The sequence below is a fragment of the Danaus plexippus genome, chromosome 31 (assembly GCF_018135715.1).
Source record: "Danaus plexippus chromosome 31, MEX_DaPlex, whole genome shotgun sequence".
Classification (NCBI taxonomy): domain Eukaryota; kingdom Metazoa; phylum Arthropoda; class Insecta; order Lepidoptera; family Nymphalidae; genus Danaus; species Danaus plexippus.
The window spans coordinates 2,257,209-2,280,789 of NC_083558.1; the positions used below are offsets into that span (position 1 = coordinate 2,257,209).

General features: G+C 33.9%; 2 protein-coding genes across 2 annotated transcripts; both read right to left on the reverse strand.

Annotated features, from left to right (window-relative positions):
• Window positions 1-732: 732 nt before the first annotated feature.
• Window positions 733-11,514, reverse strand: LOC116778517 (monocarboxylate transporter 12-like). Its single transcript, XM_061525932.1, has 14 exons — window positions 11,060-11,514; window positions 10,569-10,712; window positions 9,990-10,056; window positions 9,355-9,470; window positions 8,033-8,161; window positions 7,644-7,801; window positions 6,108-6,183; window positions 4,819-4,945; window positions 4,083-4,232; window positions 3,455-3,597; window positions 3,243-3,348; window positions 2,566-2,639; window positions 2,177-2,323; window positions 733-1,769 (listed from the first exon to the last, which is right to left on the reverse strand). The coding sequence occupies exons 1-14, from the start codon at window positions 11,196-11,198 to the stop codon at window positions 1,633-1,635; spliced, it is 1,713 nt and encodes a 570-aa protein (XP_061381916.1). The 5' UTR covers window positions 11,199-11,514; the 3' UTR covers window positions 733-1,632.
• Window positions 11,515-12,019: 505 nt separating this feature from the next.
• On the reverse strand, window positions 12,020-23,083 carry LOC133319865 (monocarboxylate transporter 12-like; the record flags this gene model as incomplete). The annotated part of the gene is given in 14 exon segments (XM_061525740.1): window positions 12,020-13,056; window positions 13,486-13,632; window positions 13,866-13,939; window positions 14,544-14,649; window positions 14,756-14,898; window positions 15,392-15,541; window positions 16,125-16,251; window positions 17,412-17,487; window positions 18,879-19,042; window positions 19,245-19,385; window positions 20,401-20,516; window positions 21,036-21,102; window positions 22,385-22,528; window positions 22,876-23,083. Coding segments are annotated over 14 exon segments (1,800 nt in total), but the record flags the coding sequence as incomplete, so codon positions are not given.
• Window positions 23,084-23,581: the final 498 nt, after the last annotated feature.

Below are 23,581 nucleotides of genomic sequence, written 5' to 3' on the forward strand. Positions count from 1 at the left end.
CCAGGAGGGAGAGACGCGGCGAGTCCACTGACCTTAACTAATAATAATTAAAGTAACAGAGAAAGTGGAAGAGAAATTTTTCATGTGATGATTAACATGCTAATGAAAATAGACTTATGGGAGGTAGATTACAATTCTAATACTGCTATAATAAACAGTAAAAACTAAAAGACATTGAAATTATATATATATATATAAAATATAAATAAATTAAATAAATAAATAATAAATTCCTATCAAACCAGCAATAAATAAATTTATAATCCGTATCTTAATTAGTCGATAATTGTCACCGTTACGTCTGATTTCTTGACAGTTAAATGTCAAGTTTTTTTTTTTTTTTGAGTTAAAAACTTTTTGAATTTAGTTCTTGACATTTACGATATCTCAAAAAATTGAATAGAAAAGAGTTTTTTTGATAAAATTCAATGCAAAAAATTTGCTAAATATTCAACGATTCGTATGGGAATGAAGCAATAGCTTAATAAAAAAAATCAAAGCTGAAAAATTAGATTTAAATTTCGATGTTCTTTTTTTAAATAAGTTGATTTAACAATCTTCAGAACTTTTGTCGGTTTGTAACACTATCCTGGACAAAAAATACTCAAGACGAAAGTAAACCTAAACAAAAATTCGACTTTTATTTACTATTACTCATTCTTTTGCCGCGTCCTTTACTTAATTATGGTAAACCTACAGCATGCATAAAACCGTTAAAATGAAACGCTATAATATTATGTACATATATATTATTACATCAATACAATTGCTTATCTACGTTACATATAATGATAGGAGGAACATTCGTTCTCTATGACACATGCACTTTGGACAAATATAACGTTAAGGTGTAATTGAAAACAAACTACGTTCGACATACGCGTATATTTTTGCGAAAATATCGTTTCATTTAAGCGGAATATTAAAAAACAAAAAACAAGAACCACAAAGATATCATCACATTTGACAGTAAAAATATATATGACGTATTTATACGTCCGCCATTTTGAATGATGCCAGTTTTAAACCGTTCTAAAATCTGCACCATAAAGGAAGCGTGGAGTCTAATTAAATCACACTTTAAAAATGTCACATCACTTATAATATTTTAGAATACATTTAATATCTATAGCTAACATTATTTACATATTCCAACATCGGATGAGTATATACCTGTAGCTATGAACACAATGTCTTAGTTCATACGAAGCAGATTAAAAATAAAACAAAATGGCCGTGAATTAAAAAAAAATAAATATTAGGTCTTATATTATTTCTCATACAAAATCGACTGTATCACTGTATACGGTTGATTTAATAAAATCCATTTCAGTATTTTCATTTGCCACAATTCTTAAGATAAAATACATTTTGTAAAGATAAAATTTGGTATTAATAAGTTTTAAAACTCATTTATTTTATTCGATATTACAAAAATATGATAATTTTCCTCCTTCTATTCCCCCACATCACTAAAGAGGAGATATGATATTATTTTGAATATAATTTTAAACAGTTAGTGTGTTTTAACTCGGTGTATCATAGCTCCACTTTAAAGGCCTGTAGCTCATTCAATCGTTTCAGACGTCCGTCGGGCATAAGATTATTATCATACGATATAATGTATACATTTCAATCCACTGACGATTCGTTGTCCTCGTTTTTGGTGCTGAGGTGGAACGCCAGCACGGGAATTGAACCCAGTACCATGCAGGAGCCCATGCCGTAGAAACACCACGAGTAACCACCGGTCACGTCACGGAGCAAACCTTGGATGTAACAGTTTACTTGAAAGATCATCACCATTTAAAAAGATATGAAATTTTCATTAACACTAAGGTCATTGACCCAGTAACTGAATATATGTTAATGTGCTTATTGGGTCGAGAAATTAATTTATCTTAAGTCTACGATTAATTGAATCTAATTGATGAAAAACATTATATACGAATTGTTACATGAGCCAAAGAAACTATGTATTTAAGAGAAAGAGATGGATAATTTTTATAACATAAAATGTATTAAAATGTCTAACTATCGTCATTTTAAAACAAACATCACACACACACACACACATACAATACATCGATCCGTGAACACTCCTCAATGTGTGTGTACTATTGAGCATGAAGTAATCAAGTAAGTATGATGAGTAGAACAATGTGAGATGACTAACCAGCTGTTGGTGGCACTGAGACAGCTGCAAGACTCTGGAACATTCTGACGAGGCCATACGAGGAGGCGATCCTCGCGGTGCCGAAGGCGTCTGCTAGCAGGACAGGGACCAGGAGGAACCAGCAACCCAGACAGAGACCGTAGGCACCTGGAACACGACAACATATATATATATATCGGAGGGCATTTTCTCATTGATCATTATAGAAAAAAAAATCCTTTCGTTGACTGTTCGTTTTAGAAATTAAATTTTTTTTTCTCCTCATTGATTTCGGACTTATTAATATTTGTAGTGACGACCAGCACTACGATGAGTTCAATACGTTTTCATCTCAAGCTAAATATAAATAAAGAATAGTATTGATGTTTGTTATCTATATATTAACTAACCGGAAGCAATGGCTAAACTCCACCACGAAGTCAGACTCGGCAGAGTCAGGACAGCAGCGCCCGCCACCAGAATACTGACAAACAAATAAAATATAAATCTCAAGTCTACACTATATAGAATAAAGGTTATTGCTCACAATTTCCTTACCGTGAACTTCAGAATAGGGTAAAAAAAAAATCTATGTATATATGTTAACCAACCGTCAGCGACATCTATGGCCTGTTTCGCCGCACTATACGGAATTGTGGGTAAACTTAAAACTATATTATTCTAGACGTACCAACTATATGATACCAAAGTTTAAAGAAAAGACATTCAGTGATTTTTCGGAAAAAAGATACAACTTTTAGAAGAGACGAAATGTTTTGGTGTAACAAAAACATTTACTAAAAAATATCTCAACTTACAATACAAGTAACGTTAGGACAAGTTTGATTATATCATAGATACGTTAAAACTGTTGGTGTTTACGATACAACTGATACTAAGGGTAGTGTATTCATCCTACTATTATATAAATATGTTCACGCAGACAATATATAATCTTTGCGTTACAATTTGAGGGCCAAAATAAAAAAAATATGATAAATAACTAAAGTAGAACATCTGTATTGTAATGTCGATCAGAATTAAATACATATGTACTTTTGATAAGTAACTTAGCACAGAATGTCACCTGACTATATAGGCCTTCCGTCTGCAAAACAAATGAAGATCGCACAGCCATCCCAGGCCCAGTCTGCCGCACAGGTCCAGGATGGCGCTTATAGCGACCAGGTGACCTGGAATTTATGGCCTATTAGATAGAACTATGTTTAAATTACGACCAATTAGAGAGAACTGTGTTTAAATTACGACCAATCAGAGTAAAGAATAATGTTAACTAACCGGCAGCGGCTTTGCTGTGTCCAGCAGCGACTGTGTAAGCCGGTAAGTAATAGAGGGCGTAGGGCGAGCCGCACGACATGAGGGCCACGGAGGCGCACAGGAGACCGAAGCGCCACGACTTCACTAACGACACGTCGAGGTACCTGGCCACAAGGTTCATTTTATACATTATATATATATATTAAAAACGCTACTTCATGTTAATGAAAGTAAATAATATATAATATAATATATATTTATATATATATATATATTTAGTGAACACACATTTAATTTTAACCAAACTTTTAAATTCCCGAACGCACCCGAAGTGACGTTAAAGCGATGACATTTGCTTTATTCACTATTGCGCGGGAAAGTGTTTGTCGACGCGACTCGTGAGTGTCTTTGTAAATTAAATTTAAGTTTTTTGACGTGTTCTGGTTTTAGATAAAAAAATTTGTTAAAACTCCTGAAGACAAGTTTGTTCCGGTTAAGGTTTGATTTTTTATTTAAATTCGTAGCTTTATAAGACAACTTTTTTTAAAATCCTAAATATATATATATATATATATATATATATAGTATATTATGATGATTTATTAAGTCAATTAATATAATTATATTTTAATAGAGCCATACAACCAACCTAGATATCGTCACGACGCATCCTCTCTTCTCTTCTTTAACTTCTACGGTCTCTTCTTTTAACTCTTCTTCTTCCTTCTTAATGCTCACCGGTTCGGAGAGCTTGCTTTGTATTATTCTGTTCGGTAGAGGTGGCTTAATGTAAAGAGATCTGAAAAACCATGACATATCTATTGATTTCTAATAATTTATTTAGCACATATGTTACTTACATTAAGGATAGATCTGAGAACATATATTAGGGAAATTAAAAAATATATATTTTTATAAAAGTACCCTCAACGACATTTCGTTAATTTAGTTTTTTTTTTTTTTGAAATAGCCAACTATATAAATTACATGTAAATAATTTAAACCGCTTCTGTAATATTCAGAATTGAGTAACGAGAATATGCAACCCAAAATTAAAACTAATGAATGGAGTGTAAAATAAAAGTACTATTTTCGGATCGCTGCCCGTTATTTTATTAAAAAACGCGTAGTGAATCCGAAAATATTAGTTTCATTGAGAGATTTGAACCCACGGCCAGCCTGATATCTTGTCCGATCACTTACACAACTAAGCTAAGTTCTCTCGTGTTACCAGTGAAGTTAACATTCCATATTTATGTGACGGACACACAAATAAGTTTTATGTAGAAAATTTTACTAACGAGGAACTGTTTAACACTTTTTGACCACAAAATTTACTCAAAATATATGTATATATAATGGGTATCAAACTAAACAATAATTACCGACTAAGAATCCTGCCTCTCGCTTTATAAACACACGTGCTGTCCGTGGACAGATCTTCTACAGAGTGTAAGATAGATGATGAACGAGTGGGTCTGAGACGAAGCTTCACAACATCCCGGGGCAGACCTGGCCAGTACAATAATAAGTTTGTTAGTGAAATTAAATTATTGTTACTTCTACAACTATTGAAGTTTACGTAATAATGGATACATTGATGAGTAGGATATTAAAATTAATCACTAGTTCTTGAATAAGATACGCTCTCATTATTGGGTACGACTGATAATTCTATTGACGAACCTAAAGTCGAAGTTTTTTGAATTTTGTCAAAAACCACAATGGTAATATTCCTCTATCACCACCTTCTATCCCAAAAAGTCTACATAGTACAGAAAATTATTAGTCTCAAATTCAAGATATCCCTCCAAAAAAATATACTAAACACGTGTGGAACAGTCAAAATATTCCTGGGAATAGTTGAAACTTCTACTTGACTGCTATGAATAAAATTTTCGGAGACAGATTTAAACTGAGTAAAACTATACTCATTGCTGGATATAGAAATAAAAACTCATCGGTCGGCCAGAGGATTGTTTACAAGATTCTTGTCTCATAGGACCTATAAAGATCAAAATCCCATTTACCCTCGGACAAAGCCCTGGAATTATCATCACACCCTATATCGGAGTTTCTTTTTTTACCCTCAATAATCAAATTTCATTTTCAATTGTTAATTTTCTCGTCTATTAAATATCGCATTTAAATTCAATGGCACGAAAAATGTTTGGTAATTCTGACACACGCTCTTTTTGTATCCACGTAGTAAAGGTCTACAATTCCTTCAATAAGGCTATAAATTTGTTTCATATTAAAATATTATGTCCGACGTACAGTTTGTCTTGATTTTTAAGTTCAGCGTTACTTCCGGTAATGTCCTACAAACTGGCTGAAGCCAGTATTTACAGTTTTCAAATACAATACTTAAATGTTGCCATTACAAAATTACAATGGCTCAGTATTATTATTATCAGTCATAAAAATAATTCTAAGGATTATAGCAAATTATAATTAGTACGGCACAGAGGGCGCCACTTGTAACAACTATTTGCACAATATATTAGTTAATAAATTATATTAGGGCCGCTATACCAGGGCTTGTAGCAAATCAGGAATACTAGGGCCCTTGTTTTAATTTTGGCAAACATTTTCTCTATTGCCATAATGTTATTAAGAGCACAAATTAAAAGTACTATAATTTAAACGTAATTCGTAAGAAAAAATGTCTTACCCACAACTCCGAGTACGTCCAAACCTTCGGAATCCTCTGAGTCGGACATTTGGCTTTGAAGGGGACGACTCGTCACCTGAAGGACGGAGTTATAATATCAATCAACAAATAAAACTATCGTAACAAAGAAAATTTACTATTTTAATTACAATTTAAAATTTAACAACATCTGATTGAAATACAGTCAAAGAAAGGACAAAAACGTAGAATATTAATTATATATATATATATATATATATATATATATATATATATATATATAATTAATATTCTACGCTTTTGTCCTTTCTTTTATATATATATATATATATATATAATTTAAATATCTATATCTATATTTAAAAAAGGTTCTTAAAGTAACGATATTTAAGATTTTCGTGTAGCTTTCATCATTGTTAAATCTGTCTGTCCGTCTGTTTAAGTCTGTCCATGATAACGGTTCCTTCAAAGTTACTGAAAGTTGGACCGTATGTATTTAAAAAAATATAAAAAACGCGTTGTACATCCGAAAATCTTAGATCCTAAAGTCACTATATAGATATGTTAAATAATTTCACGAAATAACGATAAAAATAGTTATTGGACATATTTTTCTTCCATCATATCATTTGTGGGGAATCTTCACATCCGAGGTGTTCCGGAGCCTGTAGGTCCATCTAGGAACTCGGTAGTATCCAACTTCACCGAGAACTATTCACATATTATCCCGACGAAGTTAGATACTACAGACTTCACTAGACATTTCTCTGTTCTTCCGCTGTGAGAGGAGCTGAGCCGATTCCTCCTTACTGAATAATCGGTTGGTTTGATGTCTTCCGACTGCTAGAAGAGTTATCGACCTGGTTGTCTTCTTACAAAATACTTTCTTAATAATAGTCGCTTCAGTACAGCGAACCTGTCTATTTGGATGTCAGCGGCTAACAAGCGACACGCGACTGTTGTGTTGGCTATGCTAGCGAATATTTTTTGTATGTATTTCTTTGTTTTTATTCAAGTAAACGATAAAATTAAATAATGTCAAATTATACCAAAAATCGGAATTATTTGACACTATCAAGCTGCTAGCTGGTAAGTGCCTCACATTTGATGGCTATGCATTTATAATGGACCCAATCCTAACTCAACGTGTTATTTTTTGGGTGAGACGCTTTGTATCAGTCAACATTGTCTATCGTCGAATAATTGAAAGAATCTTATAAAAAAAATATTCATAATAGATAAAAAAACACGTCAGTCTTAAAACGCTGTGATAGTTCAACCAAATAAATAGATTCACTGTTCGTTCCCACATTAGTTCAATACATTCATGATATAATAGTTTCAGTGAGAATGATAACAGATGGCGCTAGTTATGAACAATACTTTAACACTTAGGGAAAAATTATTTAACAGTGTACTTAATTAAAATGATCATTTTATTTTTATCATTTACATATATGTACGTTTTATAGTTTTTCTCTAAAGCGCAAAATATTTACAGCACGTTTATTATCTATAAGGACATTTTAACTGGATAGTCTTGTATGTTGTATTTACCTCTATGAGACTAGGATGAATGATCTCGCTGAGTAAGTTGGCTCGTTTCTCTTCACTCAGGATGTTGTTCTTCTGGTTCAAAGTCAAGGTCAGCTCCGTCTCCGGCTGGAACAGGTTCTGCAGCTTGTTGTCCATGGAATTGAAGACCGCTGTTTTTCCTGGCAGTAAAAATTATAACTTGTATAGGAGGATTCGGTTATTGTATCGTAGACTGTTACAATTTTTGTCAGATTTGAGTGCCATAATGTTTTTAGAGCATAATAAGTATGTTTATAACAGAATTAAATATTTAAAATAGTGTGAAAATTCTTAAAATCCTAATAAAATATTCTGTATTTCTCTCTATTTTGTCGATCTTGTCTTTCTTCGTCATACGTCAATCTACCCACCTTCCTGTATATCGTTCAGTAGTGTGGTGTTCTCCGTGGTGGTGGTGGTGACGGTTGGTGACGCTGGTCGTGGTGCTGGCGGCGCTCGGTACAACGTGGCAGAGACGCACACGTGTAGCATACCGGCACCTGGTTCACGCCGCGTTATATATACTGTCAGATTGTGAAGGTAGTCGGTAATGTCATGAGTCTACTGTTGTTGGAGTTAGTCAGAATGCGTGGATGTCTGTTGATGTATCACGTGAAGAATGCAGAACGGATTTTCATAAAACTCTACAGTGATGTAGCTCACAGATAGGAATGAGACATGGTATGTAATGTATGTTTTCATCGAATGTCTAGAGTGGCGACAGCTCGTGACAGTTGTATTGCGTACGAAGTCATTTGTAAGAGACGATAGATGGCGCTGATGATTAACATGTCTGTTTTTTGAAACACTTTATATTTCTGTGAGTCTAAATCCGAAGTCCATACAGACGATGCCTCAGTCAAAACTGTGCTAGATACGATTGTACCAAATTGCGGATATATAAATGAAATTATTACTGAAAAATTTCATTACGACTCCAAACAATGGTAGTGAGTAATATAGTAAAGTAACGTGTGAATCCACATTCCGTGTACAAAACTTGCTGCACACATTGATCCATTAAAACGGACACGAAGGTTTTAATTTCATTATATCAATGAGTCGCGGTGGCCTGGAGGTTAAAGGCCCGCCTCCCACACGTGAGGGCGCGGGTTCGAAACCTGGCAAGTACCAATGTGATCTCTTCCGAGTCATATGTACTTTCTAAGAGTATTCAGACACTACTGACGGACGGTGAAGGAAAACGTCGTGAGGGAACCTGGTCTTATAATTTCAAATTATAAGATTGAAATCGCCAACCCGCCTTGAGCAAGCGTGGTGATTAATGCTCTAACCTTCTTATGTGAGAAGAGGCCATTGCTCAGCAGTGGGCACCGATAGGCTGATGATGATGATGATGATGATGATATCAATGAGAAAGTTTGACATATTCGTTTGAAATTCGTAATAAGTTTATATGACGTATGTCAGAAATTCTAAGACTACCTTCATCGTAACTTTGTATATTAAAATTAAACAAACGTTTTTCCAGTTTCGTAAATACTGTTATGTAATGACTGAAATCAATACTAACAAGTATTTGTATTTAGTCATATATGAATAAAAATTTTATGTGAGTATTGAAAAAATATAGAGTGAAATTAAGTATGATATTGTAAGGCTGTAAAATTTCTTGGTCCCATTAAATGTGGAATATCATTTTTAATCAGTCATAAGTTTAATTCCTACTCACCCAATAACAGTACAGTGCCGTGGAATCCGTAAGTTCCTACTAATTTCTCTATGAGCATTGGAAAAACGAAGCTGCCTACAGCCGTCCCGCTCACACATATACCGTTAGCCAACGCCCTGAAAGAGATGGAAGATTAGCGTATGAATTGCTGTGCAAACATTTTTTAATGAGCCTTCGACAAACTACCCTCATCGTTTACGAAAAATAAAACAAGAACTCCTTAACATAGTAAGTAATAACTATGTAATATAGGTACATATATATATAATAATATATAGAGACGTCTTCATCTAATATAGAGTTATTAAAGTTTTAAGATACTACTATCTCTATAAGCACTCCATGTTCAGTCACGCGTGCTCTCTTGTCATAATAAGTAGGCTGTTTTATTGAAACAAACAGAACCGACAAAGTAGCGGTTATTTAGTTATTTACACAGTACTGTCACAATCTGTCTTCCCAATTCCAATCATAATCCTCACAAAAAATCATTTAAATAACATTAATATTATCGGATGCCCTACTAGTTTTTTTAATATTTTAAACTACATGCTCCCCACGTTTCGGTTACTTTCCAGCAACCGTGATAAGATTAATTAAATGTAGAGATAATTACGTCGTTTTAATGTGCTTACCTGTGCTTGTCGAAATACTGTGAGACGATCACAATACCCGGCGTTGTGGACAGTCCGCCCCCAATACCTGGAAACAGCCTCCATTACAAATATATATGCTGTCCACGATCATACCAATATGAGGGTAGTCACATATAATGATATAATATTCTTGTAGGTTTGCATATAGATTTATAGATTTAACTATGCACATATAATAATATACGTGAGGTATTTTGTTTTTCTATATTCTTGTATTCGAGATAGCTATATGTAACTTACTTACATATATGTATATATATATATATATTATTATTTTTTAAATTATTTTTAAATTATTTTTAAATTATTTAAGACAACATACGCCCGACGTTTCAGTTACTTCACTTTGATCGCGGGCAGACGGGATGAGTATGCCTGTCATTTGGTCTCGTTATTAATCATCTACCGCCAACGTTGTATCAGCAAATAGTTAACTTTATTAATAAAATTTATTTAATTAATTTAATTAATTTATCAAACCAAGCCCAACAACTCAGCATAATCTCCACCAACACCAAGATTATTAATCCATAATCCCAGATCCGTCGGAATCCTCACCCGTCAGCACTCCGAAGCTGAGCAGTAAATGCAGCAGACCGTTGCTGAAATACGAGAGCGCCAGGCCCGCGCCGCAGCAGAGACCTCCAGCGAACACCACCAGACGACACGAATACTTCTCACACAGAGCTGATGAGAGCGGCGCTGGTGGAAACATGGAAATATTGAGGGGATACTGACCTTCTATAACCTTCTGTACATCGACACGAACAGGCATCGAACTACGACCCTCGGACTGACATGTTCCGATTGCCTTTTGCATTAAATTATTGTACCATTGATTACTGAGCTGTGGTTGTCTATATTTGCATTGAAAACAAATAATATATGTTAATCAATATATAATATTGACATATGTCACAATTATTATTAGTAAATATGTATCGTGAAATCTAAGTATAAATATATCATACTGGATATTTATTGAAATGGAAAGTTTCATCATAATCTGCACAGTAGTTGTAGACGGAAGAGAAATATATATAACTCACCAAGCGCCAAGCACAAAGTCGACAGTGCCGCTGGTATCCATGAAGCGACGCTCTCCGATGAGTCCGGGAATGTCTCCATAATTTCAACGTACAGAACTCCATATGACTTGAAGAGGCCGGCCACCCAGAACTGAACCATGAAGGCACCGAACACCACCACCCAGCCGTACCCGCCGTCCGGGGGGGAAAGACTGAGGGTAGACACGAGTTAGGAAACTCCCAGGAGGGAGAGACGCGGCGAGTCCACTGACCTTAACAAATAATAATTAAAGTGCCAGAGAAAGTGGAAGAGAAATTTTTCATGTGATGATTAACATGCTAATGAAAATAGACTTATGGGAGGTAGATTACAATTCTAATACTGCTATAATAAACAGTAAAAACTAAAAGACATTGAAATTATATATATATATATATAAAATATAAATAAATTAAATAAATAAATAATAAATTCCTATCAAACCAGCAATAAATAAATTTATGATCTGTATCTTACTTAGTCGATAATTGTCACCGTTACGTCTGATTTCTTGACAGTTAAATGTCAAGTTTTTTTTTTTTTTTTGTGTTAAAAACTTTTTGAATTTAGTTCTTGACATTTACGATATCTCAAAAAATTGAATAGAAAAGAGTTTTTTTGATAAAATTCAATGCAAAAAGTTAGCTAAATATTCAACGATTCGAATGAGAATGAAGCCTTAGCTTAATAAAAAAAAAACAATGCTGAAAAATTTGATTTAAACTTCGATGTTCTTTTTTTAAATAAGTTGATTTAACAATCTTCAGAACTTTTGTCGGTTTGTAACACTATCCTGGACAAAAAAATACTCAAGACGAAAGGAAACCTACACAAAAATAAATTCGACTTTTATTTACTATTACTCATTCTTTTGCCGCGTTCTTTACTTAATTATGGAAAACCTACAGCATGCATAAAACCGTTAAAATAAAACGCTATAATATTATGTACATATATATTATTACATCAATACAATTGCTTATCTACGTTACATATAATGATAGGAGGAACATTCGTTCTCTATGACACATGCACTTTGGACAAATATAACGTTAAGGTGTAATTGAAAACAAACTACGTTCGACATACGCGTATATTTATGCGAAAATATCGTTTCACTTAAGCGGAATATTAAAAAACAAAAAACAAGAACCACAAAGATATCATCACATTTGACAGTAAAAATATATATGACGTATTTATACGTCCGCCATTTTGAATGATGCCAGTTTTAAACCGTTCTAAAATCTGCACCATAAAGGAAGCGTGGAGTCTAATTAAATCACACTTTAAAAATGTCACATCACTTATAATATTTTAGAATACATTTAATATCTATAGCTAACATTATTTACATATTCCAACATCGGATGAGTATATACCTGTAGCTATGAACACAATGTCTTAGTTCATACGAAGCAGATTCAAAATAAAACAAAATGGCCGTGAATTAAAAATAAATAAATATTAGGTCTTATATTATTTCTCATACAAAATCGACTGTATCACTGTATACGGTTGATTTAATAAAATCCATTTCAGTATTTTCATTTGCCACAATTCTTAAGATAAAATACATTTTGTAAAGATAAAATTTGGTATTAATAAGTTTTAAAACTCATTTATTTTATTCGATATTACAAAAATATGATAATTTTCCTCCTTCTATTCCCCCACATCACTAAAGAGGAGATATGATATTATTTTGAATATAATTTTAAACAGTTAGTGTGTTTTAACTCGGTGTATCATAGCTCCACTTTAAAGGCCTGTAGCTCATTCAATCGTTTCAGACGTCCGTCGGGCATAAGATTATTATCATATGATATAATGTATACATTTCAATCCACTGACGATTCGTTGTCCTCGTTTTTGGTGCTGAGGTGGAACGCCAGCACGGGAATTGAACCCAGTACCATGCAGGAGCCCATGCCGTAGAAACACCACGAGTAACCACCGGTCACGTCACGGAGCAAGCCTTGGATGTAACAGTATACTTGAAAGATCATCACCATTTAAAAAGATATGAAATTTTTTGTTAACACTAAGGTCATTGACCCAGTAACTTAATATATGTTAATGTGCTTATTGGGTCGAGAAATTATTTATCTTAAGTCTACGATTAATTCAATCTAATTGATGAAAAACATTATATACGAATTGTTACACGAGCCAAAGAAACTATGTATTTAAGAGAAAGAAATGAATAATTTTTATTACATAAAATGTATTAAAATGTCTAACTACCGTCATTTTTAAACAAACATCACACTCACACACACACACACTACCATGACTACACACACATATAATACATCAATCCGTGAACACTCCTCAATGTGTGTGTACTATTGAGCATGAAGTAATCAAGTAACTATGATGAGTAGAACAATGTGAGATGACTAACCAGCTGTTGGTGGCACTGAGACGGCTGCAAGACTCTGGAACATTCTGACGAGGCCGTAGGAGGAGGCGATCCTCGCGGTGCCGAAGGCGTCTGCTAGCAGGACAGGGACCAGGAGGAACCAGCAACCCAGACAGAGACCGTAGGCACCTGGAACACGACAACATTTATATCGGAGGGCATTTTCTCATTGATCATTATAGAAAAAATATCCTTTCGTTGACTGTTCGTTTTTTGAAATTAAATTTTTTTTTCTCCTCATTGATTTCGGACTTATTAATATTTGTAGTAACGACCAGCACTACAATGAGTTCAATACGTTTTCATCTCAAGCTAATAAATAAAGAATAGTATTGATGTTTGTTATCTATACATTAACTAACCGGAAGCAATGGCTAAACTCCACCACGAAGTCAGACTCGGCAGAGTCAGGACAGCAGCGCCCGCCACCAGAATACTGACAAGCAAATAAAATATAAATCTCAAGTCTACACTATATAGAATAAAGGTTATTGCTCACAATTTCCTTACCGTGAACTTCGGAATAGGGTAAAAAAAATATCTATTTATATATGTTAACCAACCGTCAGCGACATCTATCGCCTGTGTCGCCGCACTATACGGAATTGTGGGTAAACTTAAAAACTATATTATTCTAGACGTACCAACTATATGATACCAAAGTTTTATGAAAATACATTCAGTGATTTTTCGGAAAAAAGATACAACTTTTAGAAGAGACGAAATGTTTTGGTGTACCAAAAACATTTACTATAAAATATCTCCACTTACAATACAAGTAACGTTAGGACAAGTTTGATTATATCATAGATACGTTAAAACTGTTGGTGTTTACGCTACAACTGATACTAAGGGTAGTGTATTCATCCTACTATTATATAAATATGTTCACGCAGACAATATATAATCTTTGCGTTACATTTTGAGGGCCAAATTAAAAAAAATATGACAAATAACTAAACTAGAACATCTGTATTGTAATGTCGATCAGAATTAAATACATATGTACTTTTGATAAGTAACTTAGCACAGAATGTCACCTGACTATATAGGCCTTCCGTCTGCAAAACAAATGAAGATCGCACAGCCATCCCAGGCCCAGCCTGCCGCACAGGTCCAGGATGGCGCTTATAGCGACCAGGTGACCTGGAAATTATGGCCTATTCGATAGAACTATGTTTAAATTACGACCAATTAGAGAGAACTGTGTTTAAATTACGACCAATCAGAGTAAAGAATAATGTTAACTAACCGGCAGCGGCTTTGCTGTGTCCAGCAGCGACTGTGTAAGCCGGTAAGTAATAGAGGGCGTAGGGCGAGCCGCACGACATGAGGGCCACGGAGGCGCACAGGAGACCGAAGCGCCACGACTTCAATAACGACACGTCGAGGTACCTGGACACGAGGTTCATTTTGTACATTATATATATGTATATATTAAAAACGCTACTTCATGTTAATGAAAGTAAATAATATATAATATAATATAATATATATATATAGTGAACACACATTTAATTTTAACCAAAATTTTAAATTCCCGAACGCACCCGAAGTGACGTTAAAGCGATGACATTTGCTTTATTCACTATTGCGCGGGAAAGTGTTTGTCGACGCGACTCGTGAGTGTCTTAGTAAATTAAATTTAAGTTTTTTAACGTGTTCTGGTTTTAGAAAACTAATTAGTTAAAACTCCTTAAAACAAGTTTGTTCCGGTTAAGGTTTGATTTGTTATTTAAATTCGTAGCTTTATAAGAAAACGTTTTTTTTAAATCCTAAATGTATATATATATATATATATATATATATATATACATTTAGGATTTAAAAATGATGATTTATTAAGTCAATTAATATTATTATATTTTAATAGAGCCATACAACCAACCTAGATATCGTCACGACGCATCCTCTCTTCTCTTCTTTAACTTCTACGGTCTCTTCTTTTAGCTCTTCTTCTTCCTTCTTAATGCTCACCGGTTCGGTGAGCTTGCTTTGTATTATTCTGTTCGGTAGAGGTGGCTTAATGTAAAGAGATCTGAAAAACCATGACATATATATTGATTTCTAATAATTTATTTAGCACATATGTAAGTAGTTAAGGATAGATGTGAGAACATATATTAGGGAAATTAAAAAATATATATATTTTATAAAAGTACCCTCAACGACATTTCGTAAATTTTTTTTTTTTTTTGAAATATCTAACTATATAAATTACATGTAGATAATTTAAACCGCTGCTGTAATATTCAGAATTGAGTAACGAGAATACGCAACCCAAAATTAAAACTAATGAATGGAGTGTAAAATGAAAGTAGTATTTTCGGATTGCTGCCCGTTATTTTATTAAAAAACGCGTAGTGAATCCGAAAATATTAGTTTCATTGAGAGATTTGAACCCACGGCCACCCTGATATCTTGTCCGATAACTTACACAACTAAACTAACGTGTCTCGTGTTACCAGTGAAGTTAACATTCCATATTTATGTGACGGACACACAAATAGGTTTTATGTAGAAAATTTTACTAACGAGGAACTGTTTAACACTTTTTGACCACAAAATTTACTAAAAATATATATGTATATATAATGGATAGCAAACTAAACCATAATTACCGACTAAGAATCCTGCCTCTCGCTTTGTAAACACACGTGCTGTCCGTGGACAGATCTTCTACAGAGTGTAAGATAGATGATGAACGAGTGGGTCTGAGACGAAGCTTCACAACATCCCGGGGCAGACCTGGCCAATACAATAATAAGTTTGTCAGTGAAATTAAATTATTGTTACTTCTACAACTATTGAAGTTTACGTAATAATGGATACATTGATGAGTAGGACATTAAAATTAATCACTAGTTCTTGAATAAGATACGCTCTCATTATTGGGTACGACTGATAATTCTATTGATGAACCTAAAATCGAAGTTTTTTGAATTTTGTCAAAAACCACAATGGTAATATTCCTCTATCACCACCTTCTATCCCAAAAAGTCTACATAGTACAGAAAATTATTGGTCTCAAATCCAAGATATCCCTCCAAAAAAATATACTAAACACGTGTGGAACAGTCAAAATATTCCTGGGAATAGTTGAAACTTCTACTTGACTGCTATGAATAAAATTTTCGGAGACAGATTTAAACTGAGTAAAACTATACTCATTGCTGGATATAGAAATAAAAACTCATCGGTCGGCCAGAGGATTGTTTACAAGATTCTTGTCTCATAGAACTATAAAGATCAAAATCCCATTTACCCCCGGACAAAGCCCTGGAATTATCATCACACCCTATATCGGAGTTTCTTTTTTTACCCTCAATAATCAAATTTCATTTTCAATTGTTATTTTTCTCGTCTATTAAATATCGCATTTAAATTAATTGCACGAAAAATGTTTCGTAATTCTGACTCACGCTCTTTTTGTATCCACGTAGTAAAAGTCTACAATTCCTTCAATAAGGCTATAAATTTATTTCATATTAAAATATTATGTCCGACGTACAGTTTGCCTTGATTTTTAAGTTTAGCGTTACTTCCGGTAATGTCCTACAAACTGGCTGAAGCCAGTATTTACAGTTTTCAAATACAATACTTAAATGTTGCCATTACAAAATTACAATGGCTCAGTATTATTATTATCAGTCATAAAAGTAATTCTAAGGATTACAGTATGTTATAATTAGTACGGCACAGAGGGCGCCACTTGAAACAACTATTTGTACAATATATTAGTTAGTAAATTATATTAGGGCCGCTATACCAGGGCTTGTAGCAAATTAGGAATACTAGGGCCCTTGTTTTAATTTTGGCAACCATTTTCTCTATTGCCATAATGTTATTAAGAGCACAAATTAAAAGTACTATAATTTAAACGTAATTCGTAAGAAAAAATGTCTTACCCACAACTCCGAGTACGTCCAAACCTTCGGAATCCTCTGAGTCGGACATTTGGCTTTGAAGGGGACGACTCGTCACCTGAAGGACGGAGTTATAATATCAATCAACAAATAAAAATATCGTATCAAAGAAAATTTACTATTTTAATGACAATTTAAAATTTTCTAACAACATCTTATTGAAATACAGTCAAAGAAAGGACAAAAACGTAGAATATTAATTATATATATATATATATATATATATATATATATAATTTAAATATCTATAATAGATTAAAATAAAGGTTCTTAAAGTAACGATATTTAAGATTTTCGTGTAGCTTTCATCATTGTTAAATCTGTCTGTCTGTCTGTTTAAGTCTGTCCATGATAACGGTTCCTTCAAAGTTACTGAAAGTTCGAACGTATGTATTTAAAAAATATAAAAAACGCGAAGTACATCCGAAAATCTTAGATCCTAAAGTCACTATATAGATATGTTAAATAATTTCACGAAATAACGATAAAAATAGTTATTGGATATATTTTTCTTCCATCATATCATTTGTGGGGAATCTTCACATCCGAGGTGTTCCGGAGCCTGTAGGTCCATCTAGGAACTCGGTAGTATCCAACTTCACCGAGAACTATTCACATATTATCCCGACGAAGTTAGATACTACAGACTTCACTAGACATTTCTCTGTTCTTCCGCTGGGAGAGGAGCTGAGCCGATTCCTCCTTACTGAATAATTGGTTGATTTGATGTCTTCCGCCTGCTAGAAGAGTTATCGACCTGGTTGTCTTCTTACAAAATACTTTCTTAATAATAGTCGCTTCAGTACAGCGAACCTGTCTATTTGGATGTCAGCGGCTAACAAGCGACACGTGACTGTTGTGTTGGCAATGCTAGCGAATATTTTTTGTATGTATTTCTTTGTTTTTATTCACGTAAACGATAAAATTAAAATGTCAAATTATACCAATAATAGGAATTATTTAACGATATCAAGCTGCTAGCTGGTAAGTGCCTCACATTTGATGGCTATGCATTTATAATGGACCCAATCCTAACTCAATGTGTTATTTTTTGGGTGAGACGCTTTGTATCAGTCAACATTGTCTATCGTCGAATAGTTGAAAGGATCTTATAAAAAAAATATTCATAATAGATAAAAAAAACACGTCAGTCTTAAAACGCTGTGATAGTTCAACCAAATAAATAGATTCACTGTTCGTTCCCACATTAGTTCAATACATGCATGATATAATAGTTTCAGTAAGAATGATAACAGATGGCGCTAGTTATGAACAATACTTTAACACTTAGGGAAAAATTATTTAACAGTGTACTTAATTAAAATAATCATTTTATTTTTATCAATTATATGTACGTTTTATAGTTTTTCTCTAAAGCACAAAATATTTACAGCACGTTTATTATCTATAAGGACATGTTAACTCGATAGTCTTGTATGTTGTATTTACCTCTATGAGGCTAGGATGAATGATCTCGCTGAGTAAGTTGGCTCGTTTCTCTTCACTCAGGATGTTGTTCTTCTGGTTCAAAGTCAAGGTCAGCTCCGTCTCCGGCTGGAACAGGTTCTGCAGCTTGTTGTCCATGGAATTGAAGACCGCTGTTTTTCCTGGCAGTAAAAATTATCACTTGTATAGTAGGAGTCGGTTATTGTATCGTAGACTGTTACAATTTGTGTATCATAATGTTTTTAGAGCATAATAAGTATGTTTATAACAGAATTAAATTTTTAAAATAGTGTGAAAATTCTTAAAATCCTAATAAAATATTCTGTATTTCTCTCTATTTTGTCGATCTTGTCTTTCTTCGTCATATATCAATCTACCCACCTTCATGTATATCGTTCAGTAATGTGGTGTTCTCCGTGGTGGTGGTGGTGACGGTTGGTGACGCTGGTCGTGGTGCTGGCGGCGCTCGGTACAACGTGGCAGAGACGCACACGTGTAGCATACCGGCACCTGGTTCATGCCGCGTTATATATACTGTCAGATTGTGAAGGTAGTCGGTAATGTTATGAGTTTACTGTTGTAGAGTTAGTCAGAATGTGTGGATGTCTGTTGATGTATCACGTGAAGAATGCAGAACGGATTTTGATAAAACTCTACAGTGATGTAGCTTACAGATAGGAATGTGACATGGTATGTAATGTATGTTTTCATCGAATGTGTAGAGTGGGGACAGCTCGTGACAGTTGTATGCGTATGAAGTCATTTGTAAGAGGCGATAGATGGCGCTGATGATTAACATGTCTGTTTTTTGAAACACTTTATATTTCTGTGAGTCTAAATCCGAAGTCCATACAGACGATGCCTCAGTCAAAACTGTGCTAGATACGATTGTACCAAACCGCGGATATATAAATGAAACTATTACTGAGACATTTCATTACGACTCCAAACAATGGTAGTGAGTAATATAACTTAGTCCATTTGTGCTCGCCCTTAGAAACGAGGAAAGCGATTTCAATAAGGTTTTTGCTTATCGCAAAGTCTATTCTATTTCAATTGTTTCAAAAGAAAAAGTAATAATTATTGAATATCCATCAAGAAAGTAACGTGCGAATCCACATTCCGTGTACGAAACTTGCTGCACACATTGATCCATTACAATACAATGGACACGAAGATTTTAATTTCATTATATCAATGAGAAAGTTTGACTTATTCGTTTAAAACTCTTAATAAGTTTATATGACGTATGTCAGAAATTCTAAGACTACCTTCATCGTAACTTTGTATATTAAAATTAAAAAAAAAAATCTAGTTTCGTAAATACTATCCTGTGTAAAGATTGAAATCAATACTAACAAGTATTTGTATTTTAGTCATATATGAATAAAATTTTTATGTGAGTATTTATATTGAAAAAATATAGAGTGAAATTAAGTATGATATTGTAAGGCTGTAAAATTTCTTGGTCCCATTAAATGTGGAATATCATTTTTAATCAGTCATCAGTTCAATTCCTACTCACCCAATAACAGTACAGTGCCGTGGAATCCGTAAGTTCCTACTAATTTCTCTATGAGCATTGGAAAAACGAAGCTGCCTACAGCCGTCCCGCTCACACATATACCGTTAGCCAACGCCCTGAAAGAGATGGAAGGTTAGCGTATGAATTGCTGTGCAAACATTTTTTAATGAGCCTTCGACAAACTACCCTCATCGTTTACGAAAAATAAAACAAGAACTCCTTAACATAGTAAGTAATAATTTCGTAATATAGGTACATATATATATAATAATATATAGAGACGTCTTCATCTAATATAGAGTTATTAAAGTTTTAAGATACTACTATCTCTGTAAGCACTCCATGTTCAGTCACGCGTGCTATCTTGTCATAATAAGTAAGCTGTTTTATGGAAACAAACAGAACCGACAAAGTAGCGGTTATGTATTTATTTACACAGTACTGTCACAATCTGTCTTCCCAATTCCAATCATAATCCTCACAAAAAATCATTTAAATAACATTAATATTATCGGATGCCCTACTAGTTTTTTTAATATTTTAAACTACATGCTCCCTACGTTTCGGTTACTTTGCAGCAACCGTGATAAGATTAATTAAATGTAGAGATAATTACGTCGTTTTAATGTGCTTACCTGTGCTTGTCGAAATACTGTGAGACGATCACAATGCCCGGCGTTGTGGACAGTCCGCCCCCAATACCTGGAAACAGCCTCCATTACAAATATATATGCTGTCCACGATCATACCAATATGAGGGTAGTCACATATAAATGATATTATATTCTTGTAAGTTTTGCATATAGATTTATAGATTTAACTATGCACATATAATAATGTATGTGAGGTATTTTGTTTTTCTATATTCTTGTATTCGAGATAGCTATATGTAACTTACTTACATATATATAAAACATTGTTTAAGAAGAGATATAATATTAATTCCTTTTTATTCTGTCGATATAAGAACAGTAATGAATTTAAACTATCTGTATAGTGTGTAATCTGTTTGGTTCTCGCGTCAGTGTTACTAGCTGTGAGCTAGTGACGTCACACGCAAATATCTGAACAATACTACGGTGTTGCCCACGCGATGATTAAAAATATTCAAATAATTCACTATACTTAAAAAATATTATTATTTACTTATATTATATAAGACAAATGGGAATAATTTTTTTATTGCGTTTTAAGTGGAGTTTTGTTTCAAGATATTATTAAAGATTCGAACAAGGCTTCACATACATATTTATATGGACACAGATTAAATTTTATTTTATGTGTAAATAAAAAAAAACCTTAGTATAAACATGTCAGCTAGATAAAATACCAAGTTAGCATAAATAACAGGAGTTACAGTATTGACAAACTTTTTTAAGGATATTTAGAAATTTAGAATGGGTTGTGAGTCAGAAAATCATTAGATCCTATTTTTTTTTTTCTTAGATATTTTTAATAACCTGTATTTTGAATCCGGTTTAAAAGAAGAAACGTCACATCCGCCGGATATTGACTTTCAATAAAATATATTTGCATTATTGAAATCAGTTTCCGATTTAGAGTAAGACAGAGATATGCACTGGGTACCTGATCAGCTGGTGAAGCTGATGATAACAGGTGACAAGCGTGCTCAAAAACAATAGTTACAAAGTAAGTAGAAACCAAGGAGAGACTCATAATAACATCTAAGACTTTCGAGAGCATTCATTTAAATAAAACTAATATTTACGGATTTACTACGCGTTTTTTTTAAATTATTTTAGACAACATACGCCCGACGTTTCAGTTACTTAACTTTGATCGCGGGCAGACGGGATGAGTATGTCTGTCATTTGGTCTCGTTATTAATCATCTACGGCCAACGTTTTCTCAGCAAATAGTTAACTTTATTAGACGAATATCAAAACAAGGCCAACAACTCAGCATAATCTCCACCAACACCAAGATTATTAATCCATAATCCCAGATCCGTCGGAATCCTCACCCGTCAGCACTCCGAAGCTGAGCAGTAAATGCAGCAGTCCGTTGCTGAAATACGAGAGCGCCAGACCCGCGCCGCAGCAGAGACCTCCAGCGAACACCACCAGACGACACGAATACTTCTCACACAGAGCTGATGAGAGCGGCGCTGGTGGAAACATGGATATATTGAAGGGATACTGACCTTCTATAACCTTCTGTACATCGACACGAACAGGCATCGAACTACGACCCTCGGACTGACATGTTCCGATTGCCTTTTGCATTAAATTATTGTACCATTGATTACTGAGCTGTGGTTGTTTATATTTGCATTGAAAACAAATAATATATGTTAATCAATATATAATATTGACATATGTCGCAATTATTATTAGTAAATATGTATCGTGAAATCTAAGTATAAATATATCATACTGGATATTTATTGAAATGGAAAGTTTCATCATAATCTGCACAGTAGTTGTAGACGGAAGAGAAATATATATAACTCACCAAGCGCCAAGCACAAAGTCGACAGTGCCGCTGGTATCCATGAAGCGACGCTCTCCGATGAGTCCGGGAATGTCTCCATAATTTCAACGTACAGAACTCCATATGACTTGAAGAGGCCGGCCACCCAGAACTGAACCATGAAGGCACCGAACACCACCACCCAGCCGTACCCGCCGTCCGGGGGGGAAAGACTGAGGGTAGACACGAGTTAGGAAACTCCCAGGAGGGAGAGACGCGGCGAGTCCACTGACCTTAACTAATAATTATTAAAGTGCCAGAGAAAGTGGAAGAGAAATTTTTCACGTGATGATTAACATGCTAACGAAAAAAGACTTATGGGAGGTAGATTACAATTCTAATACTGCTATAATAAACAGTAAAAACTAAAAGACATTGAAATTATATATATATATATAAAATATAAATAAATAAATAATAAATTCCTATCAAACCAGCAATAAATAAATTTATAATCTGTATGTTAATTAGTCGATAATTGTCACCGTTACGTCTGACAGTGTCTTGACAGTTAAATGTCAAGTTATTTTTTTTTTGAGTTAAAAACTTTTTGAATTTAGTTCTTGACATTTACGATATCTCAAAAAATTGAATAGAAAAGAGTTTTTTTGATAAAATTCAATGCAAAAAATTTGCTAAATATTCAACGATTCGTATGGGAATGAAGGCAATAGCTTAATAAAAAAAA

Coding starts and splice junctions, on each gene's coding strand:
- LOC116778517 (XM_061525932.1), bottom strand. CDS start 11,198: ATGGTTCAGTTCTGGGTGGCCGGCCTCTTCAAGTCATATGGAGTTCTG. Junction 4,946..6,107: donor GGACGTACTCGGAGTTGTGG/GTAAGACATTTT, acceptor TGTACTGGCCAG/GTCTGCCCCGGGATGTTGTG. Junction 2,324..2,565: donor GAGTTTAGCCATTGCTTCCG/GTTAGTTAATAT, acceptor GTCGTGTTCCAG/GTGCCTACGGTCTCTGTCTG.